The 20,863-nt window shown below is 55.3% G+C and overlaps 8 protein-coding genes across 8 annotated transcripts; 6 read left to right on the plus strand and 2 right to left on the minus strand.

The window, feature by feature from the left end:
- Positions 1-555: 555 nt before the first annotated feature.
- On the plus strand, positions 556-3,519 carry N656DRAFT_719023 (P-loop containing nucleoside triphosphate hydrolase protein; the record flags this gene model as incomplete). The annotated part of the gene is made up of 1 exon (XM_064812328.1): positions 556-3,519. One exon carries the CDS (start codon positions 556-558, stop codon positions 3,517-3,519), a length of 2,964 nt encoding a protein of 987 aa, XP_064665536.1.
- Positions 3,520-3,813: 294 nt separating this feature from the next.
- Positions 3,814-4,724, plus strand: N656DRAFT_457052 (uncharacterized protein). The gene has a single exon (XM_064809707.1). The coding sequence runs from the start codon at positions 4,109-4,111 to the stop codon at positions 4,574-4,576; it is 468 nt and encodes a 155-aa protein (XP_064665537.1). The 5' UTR covers positions 3,814-4,108; the 3' UTR covers positions 4,577-4,724.
- Positions 4,725-4,872: 148 nt separating this feature from the next.
- Positions 4,873-7,531, minus strand: N656DRAFT_792865 (Pkinase-domain-containing protein; the record flags this gene model as incomplete). Its single annotated transcript, XM_064817119.1, has 3 exons — positions 4,873-6,338; positions 6,392-7,028; positions 7,106-7,531. The coding sequence occupies 3 exons, from the start codon at positions 7,529-7,531 to the stop codon at positions 4,873-4,875; spliced, it is 2,529 nt and encodes an 842-aa protein (XP_064665538.1).
- A 2,388-nt stretch (positions 7,532-9,919) lies between these two features.
- N656DRAFT_718959 (DUF1604-domain-containing protein) lies at positions 9,920-12,146 on the plus strand (the record flags this gene model as incomplete). Its single annotated transcript, XM_064812321.1, has 2 exons — positions 9,920-10,125; positions 10,184-12,146. 2 exons carry the CDS (start codon positions 9,920-9,922, stop codon positions 12,144-12,146), a joined length of 2,169 nt encoding a protein of 722 aa, XP_064665539.1.
- A 1,087-nt stretch (positions 12,147-13,233) lies between these two features.
- N656DRAFT_719107 (uncharacterized protein) lies at positions 13,234-15,069 on the plus strand (the record flags this gene model as incomplete). The annotated part of the gene is made up of 5 exons (XM_064812338.1): positions 13,234-13,879; positions 13,940-13,976; positions 14,036-14,174; positions 14,364-14,707; positions 14,781-15,069. Coding segments are annotated over 5 exons (1,455 nt in total), but the record flags the coding sequence as incomplete, so codon positions are not given.
- A 660-nt stretch (positions 15,070-15,729) lies between these two features.
- On the plus strand, positions 15,730-16,820 carry N656DRAFT_792867 (aldolase; the record flags this gene model as incomplete). The annotated part of the gene is made up of 2 exons (XM_064817120.1): positions 15,730-16,232; positions 16,316-16,820. The coding sequence occupies 2 exons, from the start codon at positions 15,730-15,732 to the stop codon at positions 16,818-16,820; spliced, it is 1,008 nt and encodes a 335-aa protein (XP_064665541.1).
- Positions 16,821-17,186: 366 nt separating this feature from the next.
- N656DRAFT_740858 (soluble quino protein glucose dehydrogenase) lies at positions 17,187-19,159 on the plus strand. Its single transcript, XM_064812808.1, has 2 exons — positions 17,187-17,734; positions 17,788-19,159. The coding sequence occupies exons 1-2, from the start codon at positions 17,372-17,374 to the stop codon at positions 18,973-18,975; spliced, it is 1,551 nt and encodes a 516-aa protein (XP_064665542.1). The 5' UTR covers positions 17,187-17,371; the 3' UTR covers positions 18,976-19,159.
- Positions 19,160-19,265: 106 nt separating this feature from the next.
- Positions 19,266-20,650, minus strand: N656DRAFT_792869 (WD40 repeat-like protein; the record flags this gene model as incomplete). The annotated part of the gene is made up of 4 exons (XM_064817121.1): positions 19,266-20,013; positions 20,076-20,191; positions 20,296-20,339; positions 20,614-20,650. The coding sequence occupies 4 exons, from the start codon at positions 20,648-20,650 to the stop codon at positions 19,266-19,268; spliced, it is 945 nt and encodes a 314-aa protein (XP_064665543.1).
- Between the last annotated feature and the right edge of the window lie 213 nt (positions 20,651-20,863).

A 20,863-nucleotide genomic window follows, 5' to 3' on the forward strand; every position in this document is an offset into this window, starting at 1 on the left:
GAATCATTGATTTGAAGCCCTGGCGATAGCTGTTTTGGGGCCCTGCTGATTCGAGTGATCTTTGCAACGTTGAAAATATATATAAGAGGAATGGTCGGCTGGAGAGGTTGAAGAAAGAGGAAAATGGAAAAAGTTGAGCCAGGGTGGAAAAGTCGAAGGTTATGTAAGCCCAAAAAATGGGGTAATGTGCAGATGCGCGTGGTTCGATTGGTCAGGGTCCCGTGTATCTCTGGGCTGTGGTTGGTTAGAAAAAGTCGGGCAGGTTTCGAACTAACGAACAAACCAGCATTGAATTGTAGTCACGAGCGGAGAGTAACGTGCTCTCGCGATGCGAATGGACCCGCTGTGATGGTACCGTCGCGTCTAACCGTAAGGTATTCATCAATCGAGCAAGTTGGAGATTGGAGTTGGCATCAGCGTCGATTTGCACGTCGACAACATCCTGTTGACCAGACTTCTCTCTCGCGCGTGCAAATGCAGTAAATAATTATTGTTCAACTTGATTTGCATATTCCACAGTGACTCCTTGGGGCCGCTGTGTAAACTTGCCGATACATGTCTTCTCGTCCGCCCTTGAGCAACGCGATTCTCAATGGCCTGAACGATGCTCAGCGTCGCGCCGTGAGCTCTGATGCGGCTACAGTCGCCATTCTTGCCGGTCCAGGAAGTGGCAAGACTCATACTCTCGCTTCTCGGGTTGTCTGGCTGGTCGACGCTGTGGGATACCGGCCCGAAGATGTTGTCGTCGCGACTTTCACCGTCAAGGCGGCTCGCGAGATGAAAGAGCGTATTGGGAGAGCCCTCGGAAATGGTCGCGAGTCCAAGATTATCCTGGGCACTTTCCACAGCATCGCACGACGCTATCTCGCCGCGTACGGGCGACACATCGGGCTTAACCAAAAGTTCGGCATTGCCGATGAATCAGACTCCCGCGCCATCATTACCCGGATTTGCAAAAGACTGCAGCTAACTGTCGACCCTGCGGCCGCGCGCGTATGGATAAGCAAAAGGAAGGCCAAGGGCACCGAAACCTCCGCCAAGTCTGCTCGACCAGAAGCCGCCGAGACGCCCGGGTTGCAAGACCTTGAGACCTGCTATCGGGAATACCAGGGCCATCTGGACAGATCCAGTCTCTTGGACTATGATGACCTTCTAGTCCGCTGTGTTGATTTGCTTCGCAGGTTTCCGTCTTGCGTTGCCAATGTGCAGACTGTCCTCATCGATGAGTACCAAGACACAAACGGGATTCAGTACGAGCTGATGAAACTGTTCGCCCAACGTCACCAGAGGATTACTATTGTGGGCGACCCTGACCAGAGCATCTACGGATGGCGGTCGGCCGAGATTAGAAACCTCTGGCGGCTGCTCCGGGATTTTCCTGCTACCGACGAGATCTCGCTCGAAGAGAACTATCGGTCGTCGCAATCCATCCTCGACTTGTCCCTGCTCGTCATACAGCAGGATACCAAACGGTACCAGAAGGCCCTGAAGCCCATCCATGATAAGGGCTCCCGTCCGGTTCTTCGGAAGTTGAAAAGTGCAACTGCCGAGGCAGATTGGATTGTCTCGGAGATAAAGAGGGCTGTCCTGCTGTCAGGCTCAATGCTGAACCACAGCGATGTAGCCGTGTTACTTCGCTCCGCGTCTCTGTCGAGGCATATCGAGAGCGCCCTTGGGAGGGCCGGAATCGCCTATCGAATGGTTGGGGGTTTCAAATTCTACGAGCGTGCCGAGATCAAAACCATCCTCGACTATCTACGAGTCATTCACCAGCCCCAAAACAACGATGCGCTGGCCAGGATCATGAATGTTCCCCGAAGAGGGATCGGCGAAGTGACCATCAAAGGCTTGATCGAGGAAGCTGAAAGCTCATCGCTCAGCCTCTGGAGTTTGCTACTGAAGCACTGCCGGGGCGATCGCACTGCAAAAACTAAAATCACTAAGCATGCCGAGCAAAGGATTAGTGGCGGGCTCCTCCGCCCGTTGGAGACTATCAGGAAACGAATTGACGAGGCGTCTGGGTGCAGTGGAACGCCTTTCGGGCTTGTCGACATGATTGAGCAGCTTCTTACCACCCTGAACTTCCAAAAACATCTCCAAGATGTATACCCTGAAGACCACGAGCAGAGGTGGGTCAACATGCAGGAATTCATCCAGCTTGCGGCCGATTTTGTGCGTGAGATTGAGCGCTCCGGCGATGACGCTCTTCCGGCGATCGCAGAACTGCAGCAAACAAAGGAGGTCGAGGTTCTGCCGCGCTTTCTGGCCAACGTGTCTCTAGCATCTGATGCACAGACCGAAGATTATGGTCAGGAAAGCAAGCCACTGGTTACCATCTCGACAATACACGCGGCGAAGGGTCTTGAGTGGCCTGTCGTCTTTGTCCCTGCCGTCTACAACGGGTCTATTCCCCACATGCGGGCAGAGGACAGCGATGAGGAGAGGAGACTGCTCTATGTTGCCATGACGCGGGCACAGAGTCTGCTCTATCTCAGCTACCCGGTCTACAGCTCAAGCACAAACAGCGAGCGCAACGAGCTGTCGCCTTTTGTCACATCCGTAAGCAAATCTTTCTTGAAAAAGGGCCCGTGTTTTGATCGGCCGGTCATGAAGGAGATTGCCAGGATTCTTCGGCGTAAGTTGCCGCCTGAAGAGTCCATCTTCGGGAGCCTGCCGGCCATGTTTAACGTTGAAGACAATCTGTTTCCTGTCGACCCGGAAGAGTTGGGGCATAATTTGACTGGTCACGGGCCAGACGATGCACCGCGCGTAAAGCGACCAAAACTACAGAGGCTACCTAACGGGCAGGACGACAGCGGCGAACTCCCGTGGCGTAAGGACTACGCGACCACCATGGAGCAGTCGTCTTCATTCACTGTGGCTTCTCTCCCTGGGTTCGTCAGCGCAGGAACCCATCAGGCTGCCCTTACCGCCGCTGCGGAAGCGGTACAAAGGGCCGAGAAGATTAAGCGATCAAGCAACAGGCGGTCAGCAGAGCAGAGGAGCATCCTTGGGTTTGTTAAGGCCAACCCTCGCTCTATTGAAGCATTGCCGACCCCCATGCCAGCGGCAAGCAGACCATCAGCGAATCCGCACTCCAGAGGAAATCTCCCTGCGCAGAACGCCTCCGGGTCTCTATGTACGGAGACCGACTTGGCTAGGCACAAGATTGAACCGGAGCTCGCTGGGCGCAGTTTAAGAGATGGGAAGATGAAGACCCGACCATCTTATCCCAGTAGTGAGCAAACAGCGACGAGAAAACCTTATGCCGTCTTTTCTAGTTCACCGCCCCCGCCAGAACCGGCGGAAACCGACATTGAAACCAGCTCAAAGTCGGAAGAAAACGAGCCTCCACCGGAGCCGACCCGTCCGGCCACTTGTCTGCACGCAACGACGTGCAACTTTCCCAAGGGGCTTGGGGGAAAGTTTAGGAGGCCTCCCGGGCTGGGCCGCTCCAGTATGGCGCCGATTGACAAGCTACGAAAACCCTTCAAGCCGTTGACGATCAACAAATCGTGAAGCCATTATGGAGAGTGGCATATAAGCTCACCTAGCGTTCCATTTCCCGCTACGAGATGTGCTGTACACTGTTTGCTTCTGTTAGGATTGCTGGCTGGATACGAAGTGATGACCGCCGCGCCGGCCCGCGATGCAGGAAGCGCTAGGACAATAGACAGCAGAATCCTGCTTTCGCCGGAAATCACGATGTAATGATACGTTACCTATAAATTCTTTGTAACCCATGATTATCCTGTTTGAGCACTCACCACCTACGAAGACACCTGCCCGTCTAGATATAGTGCCCCTTAAGTGCATACGAAGGTCGAGCCAACGGGTACTTGGTAAGAGGGTTGGGATATCATCATCCAGTATCAACATGAATTGTCTTCCCCAATCCCCCCTTCCTCGACGCAACCCAACAGGGTCTGCTTTGTAGTTCATCTGCCACCTGTCCGGCTTGTGCAAGCAATAGACAGTAGCACCTTCACCTTCGACCTCTTCCCAAATCACCAACGGCTTCTCGTCACATAAAGCGCAATCAACCATTGGTCATTGGCATGACTGCTCAACAGAACGGAAAAGCCCATCGTTCTTGGAACCCATAGCGATGTTCATACCTTTTCATGATTCCCACCGCATTCTCAACAGCAGCAGGAGGAGTACGGACCTCGTACCTGTTTTCAACCACCTGAATCTCACCAACCCCCAGGGTCAACCCCCGCTTGTATCATCCCTAGCCTTCTCCCTTCGGACGCGTCGGCCACAGCCTCCCCGCGTTCGCATGGACCCTGTTGACAACCTGCATGCTCCGTGTCTGCTATGGCGGAGGCATATATACTTCCGCTTGGATCGAGGTGTGGCCCATGATCGGGATGATGAGCAACAAGTTACAAAGGGAAGGGAGAAACCAGGGCCGGCCCAGATGCTAACGCAAGGCAGGTACGATTTTAAAGACAGGAATATAGAGAACCATGTCATCACTCATGTCTTTCAAGTACCTGCTTTATCCCAGACAATCTGTCACCTTCTTGGTCAGCCAGTCCACTCGCCTAGGAAAGCTTGTTTCCAACTCTAAAAGTCAAGAACCGAGACAATATCGATCTGAAACGACGCCAACAGGTGTAGAAAAGCCATCAATATTAGATAAGAATTAGAATATAAAGAAGGTACCTCAAAAAGAATCCCGGCATAACTAACAACAATAGCCAACACCATGAAGCAAAACACCGTCATCGTGTTCCTTCCCGGCCAGACCTTCGCTGCCATCACCAGCAAGGGCGAAGCGATTGATTTTTGCAGCCGGACGAAGGAATACAATCGCCGACATCATCATCCTACATATATGGTCGGCTCTCTCACTCTCATCTCCCCTTAGAGCCTCAACTCCCTCACAATCTGCTCCGCCATGGCCTTGTATTGCCACGTGTCCCCGCCGACCCTCTTGAACTGCACGCCGTGCAGGCTGACGATGGGCACCTTGACGATGACAATCTCAAACCTTATCTCGCCCTCGGCCACCATCTGCTCGCTGGCTCGGGCGGCAGAACCGCCGCCGGCAGCGTGGCGCGAAGAAGAATAATCGCGATCCGTCCCGCCGTCGGCAAGGCTCGGCGTGTGAAGACAGCTAAACCCGCCCTTGATCTCGGTGTAATCCACCCCCAACAGCTTCAGCACCCGCTTGATATCCGCGCGTATCTCGGGCAGCGGCTTGGTCGACGTGGTCGAGACGCTGAATATGCCCTTGAGGTAAACCGGCTTGGCCAGGTCTGGATCTTCGGGCTCAAGCCGTTCATGCGACCCGCCGCTGGTGTCTCCGTTCTCGGGCTCGGCCAGCAGCTCAGCGTCCGTTTCCTCCCGTACCGGCTGCTGCTGCTGTTGTGGCTGCTCACGCGCCTCCGCCTCGCGCCGGGCCCGCCGTGCTTGGATGCTCTCCCTGCGCGCGTGCCCTAGCGACTTGGCGCGCATCGAGACCGATTTGTGTATCGGCGTGCTGGTTTTGTTGTTGTTGCCGTTGTTGCTCTCGGATGGCGGCTCCTTCCGCCTGTCACGCGTGCTGAGTCTGCGAAGGAGTGATGCCGCGGCGCCGCTCTTCTTTGCTGGCGGGACCATGTCTGGTGATAAGAGCCCATTCTTGACTGGCTCTCGGGCCTGGTCCTCACTATGGGACCTCGCTCGGGCCCGTGTCCGCCCAGTATCGTTGTTCGCCGTCTGGGGCGGGACGATTTCGGCAAGTGAGTGCTTCTCCTTTGGCCTCGCAACGGGAGAAGGCGGCACAGGGGGTGGCGGTTGGGCCTGCTGGGGGGATTGCGGGGGCTGTGGTTTGTGCGGCATGGACGCCTGGGCCGCCTGCCTTTCGCGCTCCAGCTTCTCCCGCACAAGGTAATAGATGGAGATCATGGGATCAAAGGCGTTCAGCGGATCGTCGCCGACTGGCAGGCCTTCTGAGCTGTTGTTTGTCAGAGTATCCCTGCTGGTTATGGAGTTTCTCCTCTTATAAAAGTCGAACCCAAAAGCTCGCCGCTTTTCAGCGTCCTTTGGCGTGGGTTGTGGAAGCTCCCTCTCTCTTTCCAGGCGCCGCACAGCAGCTTGGTACTTGGGTGACTTGATCTTCTTGGTCAGCTCCTCACGGATGTAATCTGGAGGGCCAAACTTGAAGCCCGTCATGTGTGCGATGACTTCATTGTCCAGAGGTAAGGATAGGGGCTCGCGGTGCGGTAGGAAGTTCTCTGGAGGTCCGTTGTAACCTTTGAGCATCCAGGGGTGGTTCATGACCTCATGCATGGTAGCACGCTGTCTCGGGTCCGTCACCAGCATCCGGGATATAAGATGCTTGCACTCTGGCACCATATTAGCGACGATCAGAAATGGCACTCCCTGCAAGGTAACTTACCGCTGGACAGCCAATTGGGATAGTCAACTGCTCCCTTCTTGATCTTCTGGTGAAGTGCGGGCATGTACTGGTCGTCAAAGGGCACCTTGCCGCAAACCAGCACGAAAAGAACCACGCCAAAGCTCCACACATCGACCTCAGGACCCGTGTAGGGTTTCGCTTGGAGTAGCTCCGGGGCAGCAAAATAGAGACTGCCGCAGTACGTCTTGAGCTTCCTATCCTCTTCTGGTGAGAAGAGATTGCTGAGCCCAAAGTCAATAATCTTGATGTCGCCTGTCTTGCTAATCAAGATGTTCTCAATTTTGAGGTCTCGGTGGACGATGCTGTTTCGGTGGCAGTAATCGACAGCACTGGCTATCTGGCGCGCAAATTTCCTGGCCTGCTTTTCTTTGAGCTTGCCATGTGAAATAATGTAGTCGAGCATCTGACCGCCGTTGACGTATTCGAAAAGCATGTACCAATGCCATCTCGTCCGCAAGTTGTCTCGCAGCCCACAGATGTACTGGTGGTTCAACAGGCTGACGATGGCAGCCTCACGAGCGTTGCGGTCTTCCCTCGCGGCATCGGCCCTCTCCCGATCCTCCCGGCTTTGGCGGCCGTCATCGGGCGAGACCCTCTCAATAATCTTGCACGCGACCTAAAGTGGAGGAGAAACCAGGTGTTAGAGAAGATGCAATGTAAGGATGTAGACGAAGCGCAACGCGATAGACTTGCCAGTTCGTTGGTGCCCTCCTTCCTGGCCAGCTTGACCTTGCCCATGCTCCCCTGGCCGATGGTCTTTATAAATGTGTAGTTGCCCGACGGAGCCGGGATAACGGTACGATATCTGTGTTTGGAAGTCCGATGCGCCGCGGAGGCTGCCCCATTGGCAGCGTCGTCGGCGGTCCCGCCATTGTTGTTGTTGTTGTTGTTGTTGTTGTTGTTGTTGTTGTTGTTGTTGTTTGGGGCGGGCGCGGACATGTCGGGCTGCTGCTGGTAGTGCCGGGGGGAGGATGTGGTACCGGTAGTCGATCTCTGGCTGCTGCGGCGGTGGGGACGCGACGCCTCGGCTCTTGTCGATGACTCGGATCGCGGAAGGGGCTCGGCCCGCGACGTTGTCGGTGGCCGTCGTGTCCGGACTGACTGCGACCGAACGGGCATTTCAGCCCCAGCAGGGAGCGTTGTCGACATGGCGGAAACGGAGGCACAGGGGTCCGGGCGGTGGCTGTCGGACGGTCGCTACGGCAAGACAGGTCGCTGGGAATTTGTGGGACATAGACCGAGAAAGGCGTGGCTCGGAAACAGGCACCATTCAGCTACGCTGGCGATGCGAACGGGATGCAGGTGATTACGTCGGATGGAGGAGTGAGCAGCAAGCACATGGAACCCTCCACTGGAAGCACAGCTCGCTGTCCGGCGTCCGAACGCTGACTGCGAGAATTGGGCCCCTAAGAAACGTCAGCAGCAGTCGATTAACTAGCAGCAGGATTCAGTAACGGAACGAACGGTCGTGACCTGAGCGACAGGGGTTGTAGACGGGCGCGTGCGGCGGACAAAGAATTGGGCGTTGGGCTTGTTTGCTGTGGAAATTAGGGAATCTGGAACCTGGAAGCTCGGGCTGTTGGGAGATGATGGAATACCTAGAACGATGGATGGAGAGAGGTGTTGCCTAAGCATCCATAGTACCTAGTACCCAAGGTAGGTAGGTAACCTTGAAACGGTAACCTAAAGTAAGGTAGTGTCAAATGTCAATCAGGATTGGAGCGTTGTCGCGCTGAGGGTGCGCAGCTGATACCGCGGTTTTAGTGAGCATTTCACGGTTTTGCTCAGCCGGGCCCAGGCCTACCCAGGCTCTCTAGTACGAAGCTATACTCCTAATTACAGTATCCACCGTGTTGGCCGTATCATGATGTACCGTAAGGTACGAAGATTGCCTCAACCCCGTCCACATGGGTTCTGTCGTGACTCTACGCAACTCAACTTTCCTTGGTCAATTGACTTGCCTAGGTATGGAGATCCATGTGAGTTATCCGGCAAAGCATGATACAAAGCCGATGAGATGGAGGATCCGATTCCACGAGTATTGTACACGATAACATAATAGGTATTGTCGTTCATGGCGGAGAATATTGTCCCAGATGATAAGAAATGACATTGCAGGTTTCTCCTTTCCTTTCGGCCGCCCTGCGGAGGAGTGCAGAGTGTAATTCAGCTAGCAAACGAACCTGATCCAGCCATCCGGGTTTGAGCGGTTGGGGAATGCTTTCTGGGACGCTCTGGGACGCCGCTCGTCATCCACTCAGTGATTGATGTCGTGACTGCTTCTTGAAGGCCCCTGATTGCCAGGAAAACCTGGACACATGCGATATTAGTAGGCTTACCAACTGGCCGGGCAAACGGCCCCCAGACCTGGAGGACAATGGACAGGGCCTCAGTTGGGAAGGCAGGCAAACGTGCTCTGTACTGTGACTATGCGTGCACCTCATCTATGCCCGGCACCCACCAGCATATGCAACTCAATCAATCAGCATAACCATCATCATCCAGCGTCGAAGCCTTGTTCAGCCTAGATCCGCCCATGGCCTTTGGGTGAGACATGGAGCTGAAACGGATGGGAGATATCACAGCACCTCGGATAAGCTGAGGTGCTTGATAGCAGCCATCATCCGTAAGGTAAGGCTTTCCAGCGGTGGGGGTTAGGTTACGTAGTACGTAGACTCGGTAGAGCAACGAGTATCATCAAGGGAGAAGGATCAGGTACAGTAGCTGAGATCCCTTGTTGAAGATGTGGATCACAGGTATGGCCAGCCCTTCCAGATGATATCATCATCCAATAGACTTAACTGCAAAAGGGGATATACTGTATGACAAGCCGGAATGACATTGTAACTCAGGTACTTTTATGTACTCCATGTGATTTCTGGTCTCGTTCGCTGCGGGGTTCCAGGTACCAGGCTACTAGTAACATTGATGTTAACCTTCAGGTATGCAGTTTCATCGGCCTTGAACTTGTTGACGTCGTCGGTTCTCGTTCTACACGCTTGGAAGGAAACCTCATCCGGTGACTGAGACAGAGTGAGTTGAGCAATCACAGATTCCGACACGGGTACGATGGGTAGGATACTCCCTTGACGGTCGAGCAGACTGATCCAGATCCTTACAATCTAAGCTGCCAACTGCCATTCATTAGCTGCTCTTGGTCCGAATTTGAGAATAGGAGAGATGGGAATGAAAAAGGCGACCGGAACCCATGATTGATCCAGTCACTCTCCATACTGGTCAGGGGTAGGCCGCCAAAAAGCCCGCGCACCCCGCATTTCAACCTGGCAGAATTTCCCCACTCTCACTGGGGAAACTTTAATTACCGCCTTCCATTCCGAGATCAAAGCTTGGTGAGGGCTCCACTAGGTTTACAGAGAGCCAGGGAAGCTCGCCAGGTTCCTCGCGCCCGATTTACCTAGCGACTTTGTCACGAAACGTTATCAACCTTCTCATGCCAGGGAAACCAGCCAACTCACGCTCTGCAGCTGCCTGCTTCATGTTTCTCCCATGTCCTCCAAGAGGTCGCGTGCTACCTATGAGGCCGATCTTGTCGCAAAACAATCCCCATATGTCTTCTTCGGAACCCCTCTCCCTCCCTTGGATCCCGATGTCAGGGACGATGGCTCTTATGTGCCGCTATGGAAGCAGGAGGTGAGGGATGATCGAGGAAGGAAGCGGCTCCATGGCGCGTTTACAGGGGGGTGGAGCGCTGGGTAAGTTCAGGCCCGTTATGTTGTCTTGACGGCCCAGCTGATCGTGGTACCATCTCAGCTACTTCAACACGGTCGGCTCCAAAGAGGGATGGACACCCTCAACGTTCGTTTCTTCGCGAACAAACCGGCGTAAAGATGACCCCAACGCTCCCCAGCAACGCCCAGAGGATTTCATGGACGAGGAGGATCTGGCCGAAGCCGAGGAATCAAAGAGGATACAAACCCAAGCGGCTTTTGCCGGTTCTGGTTCGACCGCAGATGATGTATCAAGGGCGAGCGACCTCATGGGCCTGTTTCGGGTTCAAGGGGAGACTATGGGCGTCAAACTGCTCAAGAGGATGGGCTGGAAGGAAGGCCAAGGAATCGGCCCAAAGATCCGCAGAAAAGCCCGCCTTGACCTGAGCGGCGACGCGAACGAGACAGGCGACACATATCTCTTTGCTCCAGAGAATGCACCCATGATTAGTTTTGTCCGCAAAACCGATCACAAGGGTTTGGGCTACGGGGAAGCACCTAGGTTGACGCCGATTGGCCTCTCAGCGAGGGGAAGTGGTGCTGATGATTCTGAGGAAGATGATGACCAAGGCATAGGTTACCGTGGGCGTCCGAGATTCTCATTAGCGCCAAGTAAGAAGAAGTCAAAGGGGAAAGCTCAAGGGGGATTTGGCACTGGTGTACTGAACGAAACCGGTTCTGACGAGGAAGATCCGTACGAGATTGGCCCGCGCATTTCGTATAACCGGGTAATAGGAGGGGAGAGAAAGAAGAAGAAGGCCATCACATCAACAAATCCGACGGTGAAGACTAAACCCACCTTCATAGCCCCATCCAAGAAAGCAGCGTTGGGAAAGGTTGCGCTTGGCATACGGAAATGCCACGATGGACGGCTTCCCCTGGATGGATTTGTCTTTGGCAGGGAACCCGATATTCTGATATCCGCCATCAATGCCGAAGGAAAACACCCACCTCCCATTGTTCCGCCGGGGTGGGTGCCATCGAAACAAGCCAAACCGGAGGCAGGCTCAGCTGCCTACATTTCAACCGCAGATGCTGCCAAAGCATCAACGCTGGACCCAAAGTCCCGCGCAGCCATACTTGGCGAGAAACAGCTACCCGGAAAGTCGGTGTTCGATTTTTTGTCGGCCGATTCACGGGAGCGTCTGGCTGCTCTAACAGGCAGAACCGACCTTCCACCTGCGCGCGGCGAGGTCCCGGCAGGATATGCTCTGAGCGAAGCCGAGCGGTTGCAAGAGCTTCTTAGCCGCGTGCCGCAGCTAGATAAGGAGACGGCTATTTCTGCGATTTCCAGGGGTGCCGGTGGCGGCGCCCCTTACGCAGATGACGACGCTAAACGGTCGAGATACATTGCTTTTCTCGAATACCAGGCAGGATTTAAGCCTACTCCAGGGGAAAAGCCGCGGCACCTGAATAATGAGGAATGGCTGAGGGAGATGCATGAGTTTTTCAATTGTGCACGGATTTTCAAGCCCATGACAGGATTCATGGCCAGTCGATTCACAACCTCATCGACAGCGAAAAAGTCTGAGAATGGTGAAAAGGATCTTGTCCCAGAGCTTCCACCCAAACCTCAGGATCCAGCGGAAGAAGCCGCCAGACTTGGTATGTTTGGGCCCATGACGAGGTCCGTTACTGACTTTTATCCTACACGTCTGCTTTGCAAGAGATTCAATGTGAAGCCGCCTGAACATGTTCAGCCAGACGACCTACGCGGTCCGGGTTCGGGCAATACAACCCATGATGCTGCTTCCGGGTTCGGCACTCAACAAGGCTATGGCCCTACACGTCAACAGCTCCTGGCACTAGAATCTGGCTCCGCCTCCACCTCCTCTCACGCCATTCATGGAGGGGTCCAGTCTGGCAGCAAGAGCGAGCTCATGGAACGAGCTCTGACCCCTGAAAAGAATGCCGTTGATTCAAGCAGGAACGACGCTTTAGAGGGCCAAAGGGCAGGCGAGGAGGTGTTCAAGGCCATCTTTGGTGACAGTGATGACGAGAACTAAGATAAAGTATCTCATCACGATGCTCTTTACAAGTCATACGGAACAGACGAGTACAATGGGCGAGTCCTGCACCTCAATATAACCATTGCAATACCTAAACTGTACATGAGTCTTAGGAATGAACGGAGGGCTAGGAGGTAACTTCGATTACGCCAGTACCTCGTCCAGACATTCGCGATCCTTGAGCTTCAGCGACACCACATTGCCGTAGAAAAACAATTGAATGCCAGCAGGAGAGGAAGAAGCTTGTACAAGTACATTATGCACTTATACATGATGTGCTATAAGCCCCTCCTGATAATCATTCCTGTCATGGTAAACCGTAGCTACCGAAGTTCGTTACTTACCTTAAGCTCGTTGCGCATGTTTGGTCCCTTGATGTCACTTCTCTTCTGCTTGGCTCTCAGCGACTTGTGATTTGTGATTCGTTAGTGCTCCGGGCGGCTAGCTTCGAGCCATCCAGATTCGTGTGGGACTGGTGGCCAACATCCACACTTCCCACAGCAATTGCAGTGATTTCCCTTAAAACGAGGGATTTGTTAGCGGCGCTCAGGGGCCTGGCCATCTGCTGTGCCAGCCATTTCCGCTAGGGATCAACCTCACCTGGGAACCCCCGACAAACCTAACCTTGAACCAACCGGGAATGTGTGCATATACAAATAACTACATACCTGAATCATCCAACTTCCTTTATGATGCTTTTCATCTGAATTCTCTTCCACCATCCGGGCTTAGACTTTGTCGTCTTCACCACCATTTGATGCTTTGAATTGGGTGCAGGCATTCGGGCAACCTTGCGCTCCTAAATTCCAACAAACCTAAGGTACCTTACCATATTCGCACTTTGAGTAACCTCGAATGCTAGCTGCACCCAACGAAGCGCCTCTCAATCATTGAACCGCGACGCGTTCATTGTGCCACGACTTCGAGCCAGGCAAACCCACGAGCGCTGCGGCGACCCAACAACAGGTTCGCTGACTGATTGAGGCCGAAACCGGTTGCCAGAACCGTTGATGTAAAAAGCAGCCTAGTCGCACAGCCGCCACTCCTCGCCGCCACGTTGTCCGACTCCCGGGAATCCAGCAGGTCGTCCTTCGGGCCATTCCCCTGCAAACGGCGTAGTATCGAGGAGGAAGCAGGAATCGCAGAGCTCCCAGACACCGTGGCCGAGACGAATCTTGTGTGCTTCACCGCCGAGGTTGACGCCGAGCTGCTCCTCAACCCCTCCGACTCGCCCGGTTCGCCCTCCCGCCAACGTTCCCCGCCGCCGCAGTATCCCGCCTCAGAGGCTTCGGCCAGTTCAGCCTTCCGGCCACCACCTTCGTTTTCGTCGCTCTTTGCTGCCGCGGGCCAACAAGGAGCCGCGTCATCCATCCTCGAGCCGTGCGAGCCATACAAGCCTTCAGTTGCAGACGCCGACGAAGCCGACCCAACCACTGCTGCAGCGCCAGCGTATGCGCCCGCCAACCAGGTAGCGCCAGAGTCGTCAAGCAGCGCCTCCGCAGCCTTACGGTTACAAGACGAGACCAAGCGCGCACTCCCCCACGATACCAAGGGTCACGCCGGTGAGCCCTCGCGGAGCGCCAAGGACGAAGAAGCAGAGCCGCCGCCGGCATATTCAGAGGGATCGAGTCCGCTTCAGTCCTTCACCTACCTCATGGCGGCCGCAGGTGGTGCCTCGAGCATCATTACCCAGGTTCAGCAGGGCGGGCCGTCCCTCAATCCACTCGGAGGTATGCAGCCGCAGCGGAGAGAGATTACTTCAAGCTTGTCGGACTAACAGTTGGGTTCAGATGTCCCTGGCGATGAGACGATTACAATGGATTTGCGGTAAGCGCTGGCTTGACAGGGAGGCGCCGCCGAGAGAGCTTGCACGCTGACAACTGGAGCAGGGGCACCCGCTTTACTCTGTCCAGAGATGAGCTTTTAACACTACCCGAATTCGTCCTGCTCTCGCTTTTCCCCAACGGTCTCTTCCCGGAAGGGCACATGGGTGGCTTCGCTGAGGGGGATGCTGTCCAAGTTGACGTGAGTTTACTTTCATAGCCGCTATCAGGCTAAGACTGCCTTGATTTTCTCTTTGACCGAAAACTCGCTGCTCGAACGGAACTTGAGCAGGGGTCCACGTAACAATCTCCTGCAACAATGGCCCGCTACGTCCGAGATATCCTCCGTTATCTTGGCATGTAGATGACTGACAGTTGCACTCGTCCGTAGTACGACCCGGCATCCTTGCAGTACATGCTGGACTTTTTTCGGAATGTGGCACAAAGCATCCCATCCGAGCCGAGCGCTACCGCTAGTCAGGATGGTGATGTGGTCCCGCTAGAACCCGGCGCGAGAGACGAAAGCAGTAGGCGGGCGGGCATCATCGTGCTGCGCGAGGACCTGGACTTTTACGCCATCCCTCCCAAGTATGACATTGATCAGCCCGAGATGATCGAGGTCAAGCGGGCGGCGGCCAAGGCGCTGCTCAAGCAAAACGGCATTTTCAGTGGCCTGAAGAAGAGCGACGAGCCGGGGACTACCGAGGCACATCTTATCGAGATGCTGACGGCCGGGTGAGCTTCTACCCCATTTTCTTTTTACACAATTGGCGTGCCGGTAAGTGAGTGTACTGACGCAGGCATAAAGCGGCTTCAATCACGACGACACGTGGGGTCACCGGGCGGGCGAGCCCAACAAGGCTGTCATCTGCAGCCTGGCGCTGGCGAGGCTCCGGTCCGACATTCGCGGCAACGACATGGGCAGCAACGCAGTCGGCATGGCGCAGAAGCTACTGCTCTTCTGGCGGAAGCCGGCGCGCCGCTGCTGGTGGGAAGGCGTCGAGCTGGAAAATGTCGAGGGGCTCGAGGGCAAGAAGCTCAAGGTCTGGATCCGCAGGGTGTGGACGCTCGAGATGAGCGTGATAGGGCTGCGTTAGTGGCCAGGGCTTTTTTTTACGCTTTTTGTACTTTTTCCTTTTCGAGAGCCGCAGTGTTGGATTCCGGAGGCGGTTTCACGGTGTAGAGCGTATACAGCTAGACAGTGTCGCTGGGACGGAGGGGTGACGACTACTGGTCTGCTCTCATTTATTCCTTGTGTGTCTGTTTCTTTTGTGTCACTATTCTTGCTTCATAGTCTTCCGCAGGCCCCTTCCTCTTCTTTTTCTTTTCTCTTGGCTGCAAGGCATGGGGTTTGCTTGGGCACTGAGACAAAATCTGTTCGTAATACCTTCACTTTGGAGATAGGAGCAAGCAACAGGCGGTCATCATTCCGGGATCTGTTTTTGGTACGGTACCTAACACTACAAGTACGGGCTAGCAGTCTTCAGGTTGGAGGCGCTTCGCCGGAACCAAATCGCCCCTGGAATCGATCGGGTTCGGGTGAAGTTGGCCCGGGGCTCGGTGAGAGCCCCACCATCGGCAGGGCGGGGCCCCCTTAGGTGTGTTCTGTACACCCTGACCCATACTGGCATTCAGACACTCAAATCATCGAAGAACTCTAGGTGCTAATTCTATCCTCGCTTTCATCCTGCTCTTCAAGCATTCGGAATCACCCCTCTCCGTTTTCCCTCCGTTCTATTCCAAGAGGATAAATCACCATGCCCGTCCCGCGTGTCCCGCCTTCGGGAGTCTGGTGCCCCGCCGTGACCCTCTATGAACCGGGCACGGATAAGCTCGACCTGGAAGCCCAGGCGTTGTGGTTTTCGTACCTGGGGAAGCGTACCGGCCTCGCAGGGCTTGTCGTGCTCGGCACCAACGCCGAGACGTTCCTGCTGACGCGGGAAGAGCGGCGAGAACTGCTCGTCCTGGCCCGCAGAGTCCTCGGCCCGGACTACCCCATCATGGCCGGCGTAGGTGGCCACTCGACGCGGCAGGTGGAGGAGTTCATTGCCGACGCGGTGGATGCCGGCGCCGACTACGTGCTCGTCCTGCCCCCGGGGTATTTCAAGGTTGCGGATCCGGTGCAGGCGAGGCAGGTGGTGGAGGGCTTCTACCGTGACGTCTCTCGGGCTGCTGCTGCTGAGTCTGAGAAAGCCGGGAGGGAGGTGGGAGTTGTGGTGTACAATTTCCCTGGGGTCTGTAACGGTGTTGACTTGGATAGGTATGGGTTTGATTGCGGCTGCAGTTACTACTACCGCCGCCGGGTGGGTGGATGATGGAGAGGGGATGCTGACAAGGGGACAGTGAAGCCATCGCGACCCTGGTGAGGCGGCATAACAATGTCGTCGGCGTCAAACTTACATGTGGAAGCGTGGCCAAGATTACGCGGCTGGCAGCCGAGTTTCCGCCCGAAAGGTTTGCTGTGTTTGGGGGGCAGAGCGATTTCTTGATCGGGGGGCTAGCGGTTGGGAGCGCTGGGTGCATCGCGGCGTTTGCGAATGTGGTTCCCAAGATCATCGTGGGGATCTACAATTTCTACAAGGCCGGAAAGACGCAGGAAGCGCTGGAGCTGCACAGGAAAGCTGCACTGGCGGAACAGGCCTTGAAGAGTGGAGGGATTGCGGCAACAAAGTACGCTGCAGCCGTTATCACAGCGCCCAAGGCTGGCATCGAAGAGGCCGAGGAGAAGATGAGACCAAGAAGGCCATACTTGCCCGTTCCGGAGCGCGTGCAGAGCGCAATCAGAGACGCGCTATCTCAAGTCGCTGATATTGAGTCGTCAGTAGATCTACAGACAGAAGGAAACTAGCATTGGCACTTGTGTAATGGGGTAAATAAGTCCTCCCAGGCAACCACCCTCCATCATCATCGCCATATCAGCCCCACAGTCCCGAAGGTTCTTCGCAGAGTGAGCCAAATTCGCCAGAATCCTAGAAACCGCGGTTCTAGCTGATCGTATGAATAGGGTAGTGTCAACCACGAAGAGCCTAGTAGGGAGAGGAACAGAATGCCCACATACCAAGTGTCAGTTGGGACAACAACAAGGGTATTCACAGGATGTAACATCCCGAGGTAGGAATGGATTCCATTAGGTTTAGTAGTAAGCATTACTCTAGCTGCCCACCTGCCTAGGTGTATGTATCCTGTTGGTTCCTTCCCGATGCTTCAGGGTGCCTCCTGCATTGAACGCCAAGAGAATGAGAACCTGGAAGCTCATGGAGTCATGGCAACAACGACTTGCTAGGATGCTTCGATAAAAGTCCAGAACTCCTTACCGGTTTTCTTCTTCTGTTCTTTTCTCATCCATAAAGTGAGGAATACTGCCCTGATTCTCATTCCCGGTAGGAACCCCCCACTAGCATGGCTTTGTCTAACAACATGAGACACCTCGCCAAGCAAGCTGCGACAGCAGCGCTGTTGCTGTCTGGCTACTCCGGCATTGCCGCGGCACAGAACACAACAAGCCAGCCGACGGCTACCTCATCGTCAACGGCATGCGCAAGCATCTTGACCCCGTCCTATTCGCCCCCGGTTGCCGCCGAGGGTTGGAGCGCCCAATTGATTGCCACGGGGCTGTCGAACCCGCGTGGCATGGTATTTGACAGCAAGGGCGCCCTCCTGGTTGTCGAAAGCCGCGTTGGCATTACGCGTTTGACCTTCAATGACAGCGGGGGCACTTGTCTATCCGTGGCGAGTAAGGAAACCATCGTTAGCGATTTAGGTGTAAGTCTATAGTGACTGTCCGAGCACAGCACACGACTGACAAAGAGCATCAGCTAAACCATGCCATCGAACTTTCAGACGATGGCAGAACTCTATATGCTTCGACATCTGAGAGCGTCTACAGCTGGCCCTATGACCCGGACAGGACTACCGTAGAGAACCGGCGGACGCTTGTCCATAACATGAACCCTGGTGGCCACCCTACAAGGACGTTGCTCTTGTCCCGGAAAGTGCCCGGCCTACTCCTTATCTCCCAAGGCAGCGCCGAGAACATTGACCCGCTGGCCGCTGATCGAAGCTCTGGTCTATCCCAGATTCGTGCCTTCAACCTCACCAACATGACCGACGACCCCCAGCCATACAACTATGCCAGCGACGGCCTCCTCATTGGCTGGGGTCTGCGCAACTCAGTCGGCGTCGCCGAGCATCCAGTCACTGGTGGAATCTTTAGCGTCGAGAACAGTGCCGACGAGATACACCGGCGCGGGCAGGACATACACGAAGACAACCCCGGCGAAGAGCTCAACTTCCACGGCTATCTCAACGACAGCTCCAGCTTCGGCGGCAACTATGGGTACCCCAACTGCTTCGCTCTGTGGAACACATCCGACATTCCAGAGCGCGGAAACCTAACTGTGGGCTCCCAGTTCGTCATTGACGACAGCGTCAACGAGGCCATAACCGATGAGACTTGCGCCAGGGATTACACCCCGCCGCGCTTGACTTTCCGGGCACACATGGCCCCGCTTGACATCAAGTTCCTGCCCTCTTCTGGCTCGCGGGCCTTCATCTCCTTTCACGGCAGCTGGAACAGGGATCAACCCGCTGGATACAGGGTTTCGTCTGTATTCTTCTCGGAGTCCACAGGTCAGCCGACCGAGCCGCCGGACAGCATCACCGCCGCGGTGGATGTGCTCTATAACCCAGATCTGTCGGTTTGTCCAAGGGGTTGCTTGCGCCCTGCTGGCTTAGCGTTTGATCCTGCCACGGAGGAGCGGCTGTTCGTCTCGAGCGACGCGACCGGCGAGATCTGGGTCCTGCGCCAAACTAGTCCGGCTCCTGACCCGACCAGTACCTGGAGCGCCTCGCTGAGTACTGACGCTAATGGCGGGAGAGGGCCCACGTCTAGTGCTGCCGCCGGCCTTGGGTCGCGGAGTGGCTTCGGCACGGATGGAGGGATGATGGGTTGGTTGACGACCATCATGGTGGCTGTTGGTTGTGTGTTTGTGGCCATGATCTAAGTATCTTGATATCAGTAGTACAGAGCTGGTGATGCTCGTCCATGGTGGGATTTACAGATGGAGGTGCTCAATTCCCAGGGGACCCAAGGGAAAGGTTTGTGAAATGCCTGAAAGAATAGTTAGCCCAGCGCTCCGCAAAGATGACGATGGCCAAGATAGAAGAATCCAAGTTCCATTTTAAAATCACCATGAAGAGGAACATCAAAAGTCGGCATCAAATTCTAATAGACCGTCCAGCAGGTAAACATCCGTTAACGCCCCAGTTGTCCTTCCCGCGCCCCATGACATGATTACTCCTCGATAACCTTGACACATTCCCACTCGCCCCGGAGGTTCTCCTTCCACAGCGTCACCTTGTTGTCGGCACTGCTCGCCGCCAGGACGTTCCCGCTCAGCGACCAGCTCACGCGCCAGACGGCCGCGTCAAAGTTGAGTACCTTGCAGTTCCAGTTACCCGGGTTAGCAGGATCGCTGGTCCAGATACGCACCGTCCGATCCTGGGAAGCGCTCGCTATGTAGCTCTTTTGCAGCACCGTCGGGCTCCACGCCACGTCGCGCACCCAGTCGGTATGGCCCGTCAGCGGCTCGCGCTCCATCTTGTACCCGTTGGTGGCCGGGTCGTATACCCAGATCTTGAGCGTGTTGTCGGACCCGCCCGTGACGAACCGCCGGTTGCCCGTGGCCTTGGGGTTGGGCTTGCTGCTGACGATGCTGCCTGGGTTGGTTGCGGGCGCCCAGGACACCGAGTTGACGCCGAGGCCGTGTGCGTGGAAGATGCTGTGCTCCCAGCTGTTGTCCTTGAACTCGAGCACGCTGACGTTGCCGTCGGACGAGGCGCAGGCGAGCAGGCAACCTGCCTCGTGCGGCGACCACGAGACGACGTTGACGCTGGCCTTGTGCAGCGCAAAGTCAAAGATGCGCTGCCACGCCCCGTTCATCTCGCGCCAAATCAGCACCTTCCCGTCGTAGCCCGCGCTCGCCAGGATGTTGCCGTATTTTGGGTGCGCCCATGAGACGCACCATACCGCGCCATCGTGCCTGTTTCGATGATAAGAATTGGAACCCGCTGATAGCCTCTTGAGTGGATGACGCCCGCATACCCCTTGAGTGTCTCTGTGAGCCGCTGCGTCTCGCCTTCAATCTCAAAGATTTTGATGGTGCGATCTGAGGAACACGTCGCTAACCTCCGGCCGTAGTAGTCGAGGACTGCATCGTGCTGCTTGGTGTCAGGGCGCTCTTGATCGAACATGGAAGAGAGAGTTGTCTTGTACGATCTACCCAGCTTGGTAGTGTGGTGATGTAGATGATAGGACAACGTACAATCATGTCATCATGGCCAGAGTTGGCGATGACCTGGGCTCCTGCTGACTGGAGGGAGCTTGATTAGCATGAGGTTCGCGCGAAGACGTGGGGTAGAAAGGACCCTGTTTCGAACAATGGTTTGAGGAAGGAGCGCGTACCATTGTTGGTCGCGGTCTATTCTCTTTATTCAGGGAAGGTGCGTGAATAACCCCGAAAAGTGTGTAGGAAACGATCAAAAACAGTTGCGCCGCGATGGTGTTGACGCTGGTGCGCTGTAGCCCCTGTTGTGTCAAGCTGGCAAGAAATTCGAGGTGAGGTCGGTGAACCCCTGCTCACCGAGGTGAGATGTGGTGCTCCACACCGTGCTCCACATAGTGCGTCCCACACCTAGTTCCCCACATGCATTTGCCCCTCGGTCACAAGCTCGCCATCGACCTGCAGCAACACCAAGTCAACTCCTGGACAACCTCAACACCGACTATCGCGAACCGCATGGCCGATCTGGCGGCCACACTACACACTTGATTATGCGGGCCCGCGTAACGAAATGGCTGCCCCAGAGTATTACCATTATAAATAATGCTTC

This window comes from Canariomyces notabilis (genome assembly GCF_033297395.1).
Source record: "Canariomyces notabilis strain CBS 508.74 unplaced genomic scaffold N656scaffold_36, whole genome shotgun sequence".
Taxonomy (NCBI): Eukaryota; Fungi; Ascomycota; class Sordariomycetes; order Sordariales; family Chaetomiaceae; genus Canariomyces; species Canariomyces notabilis.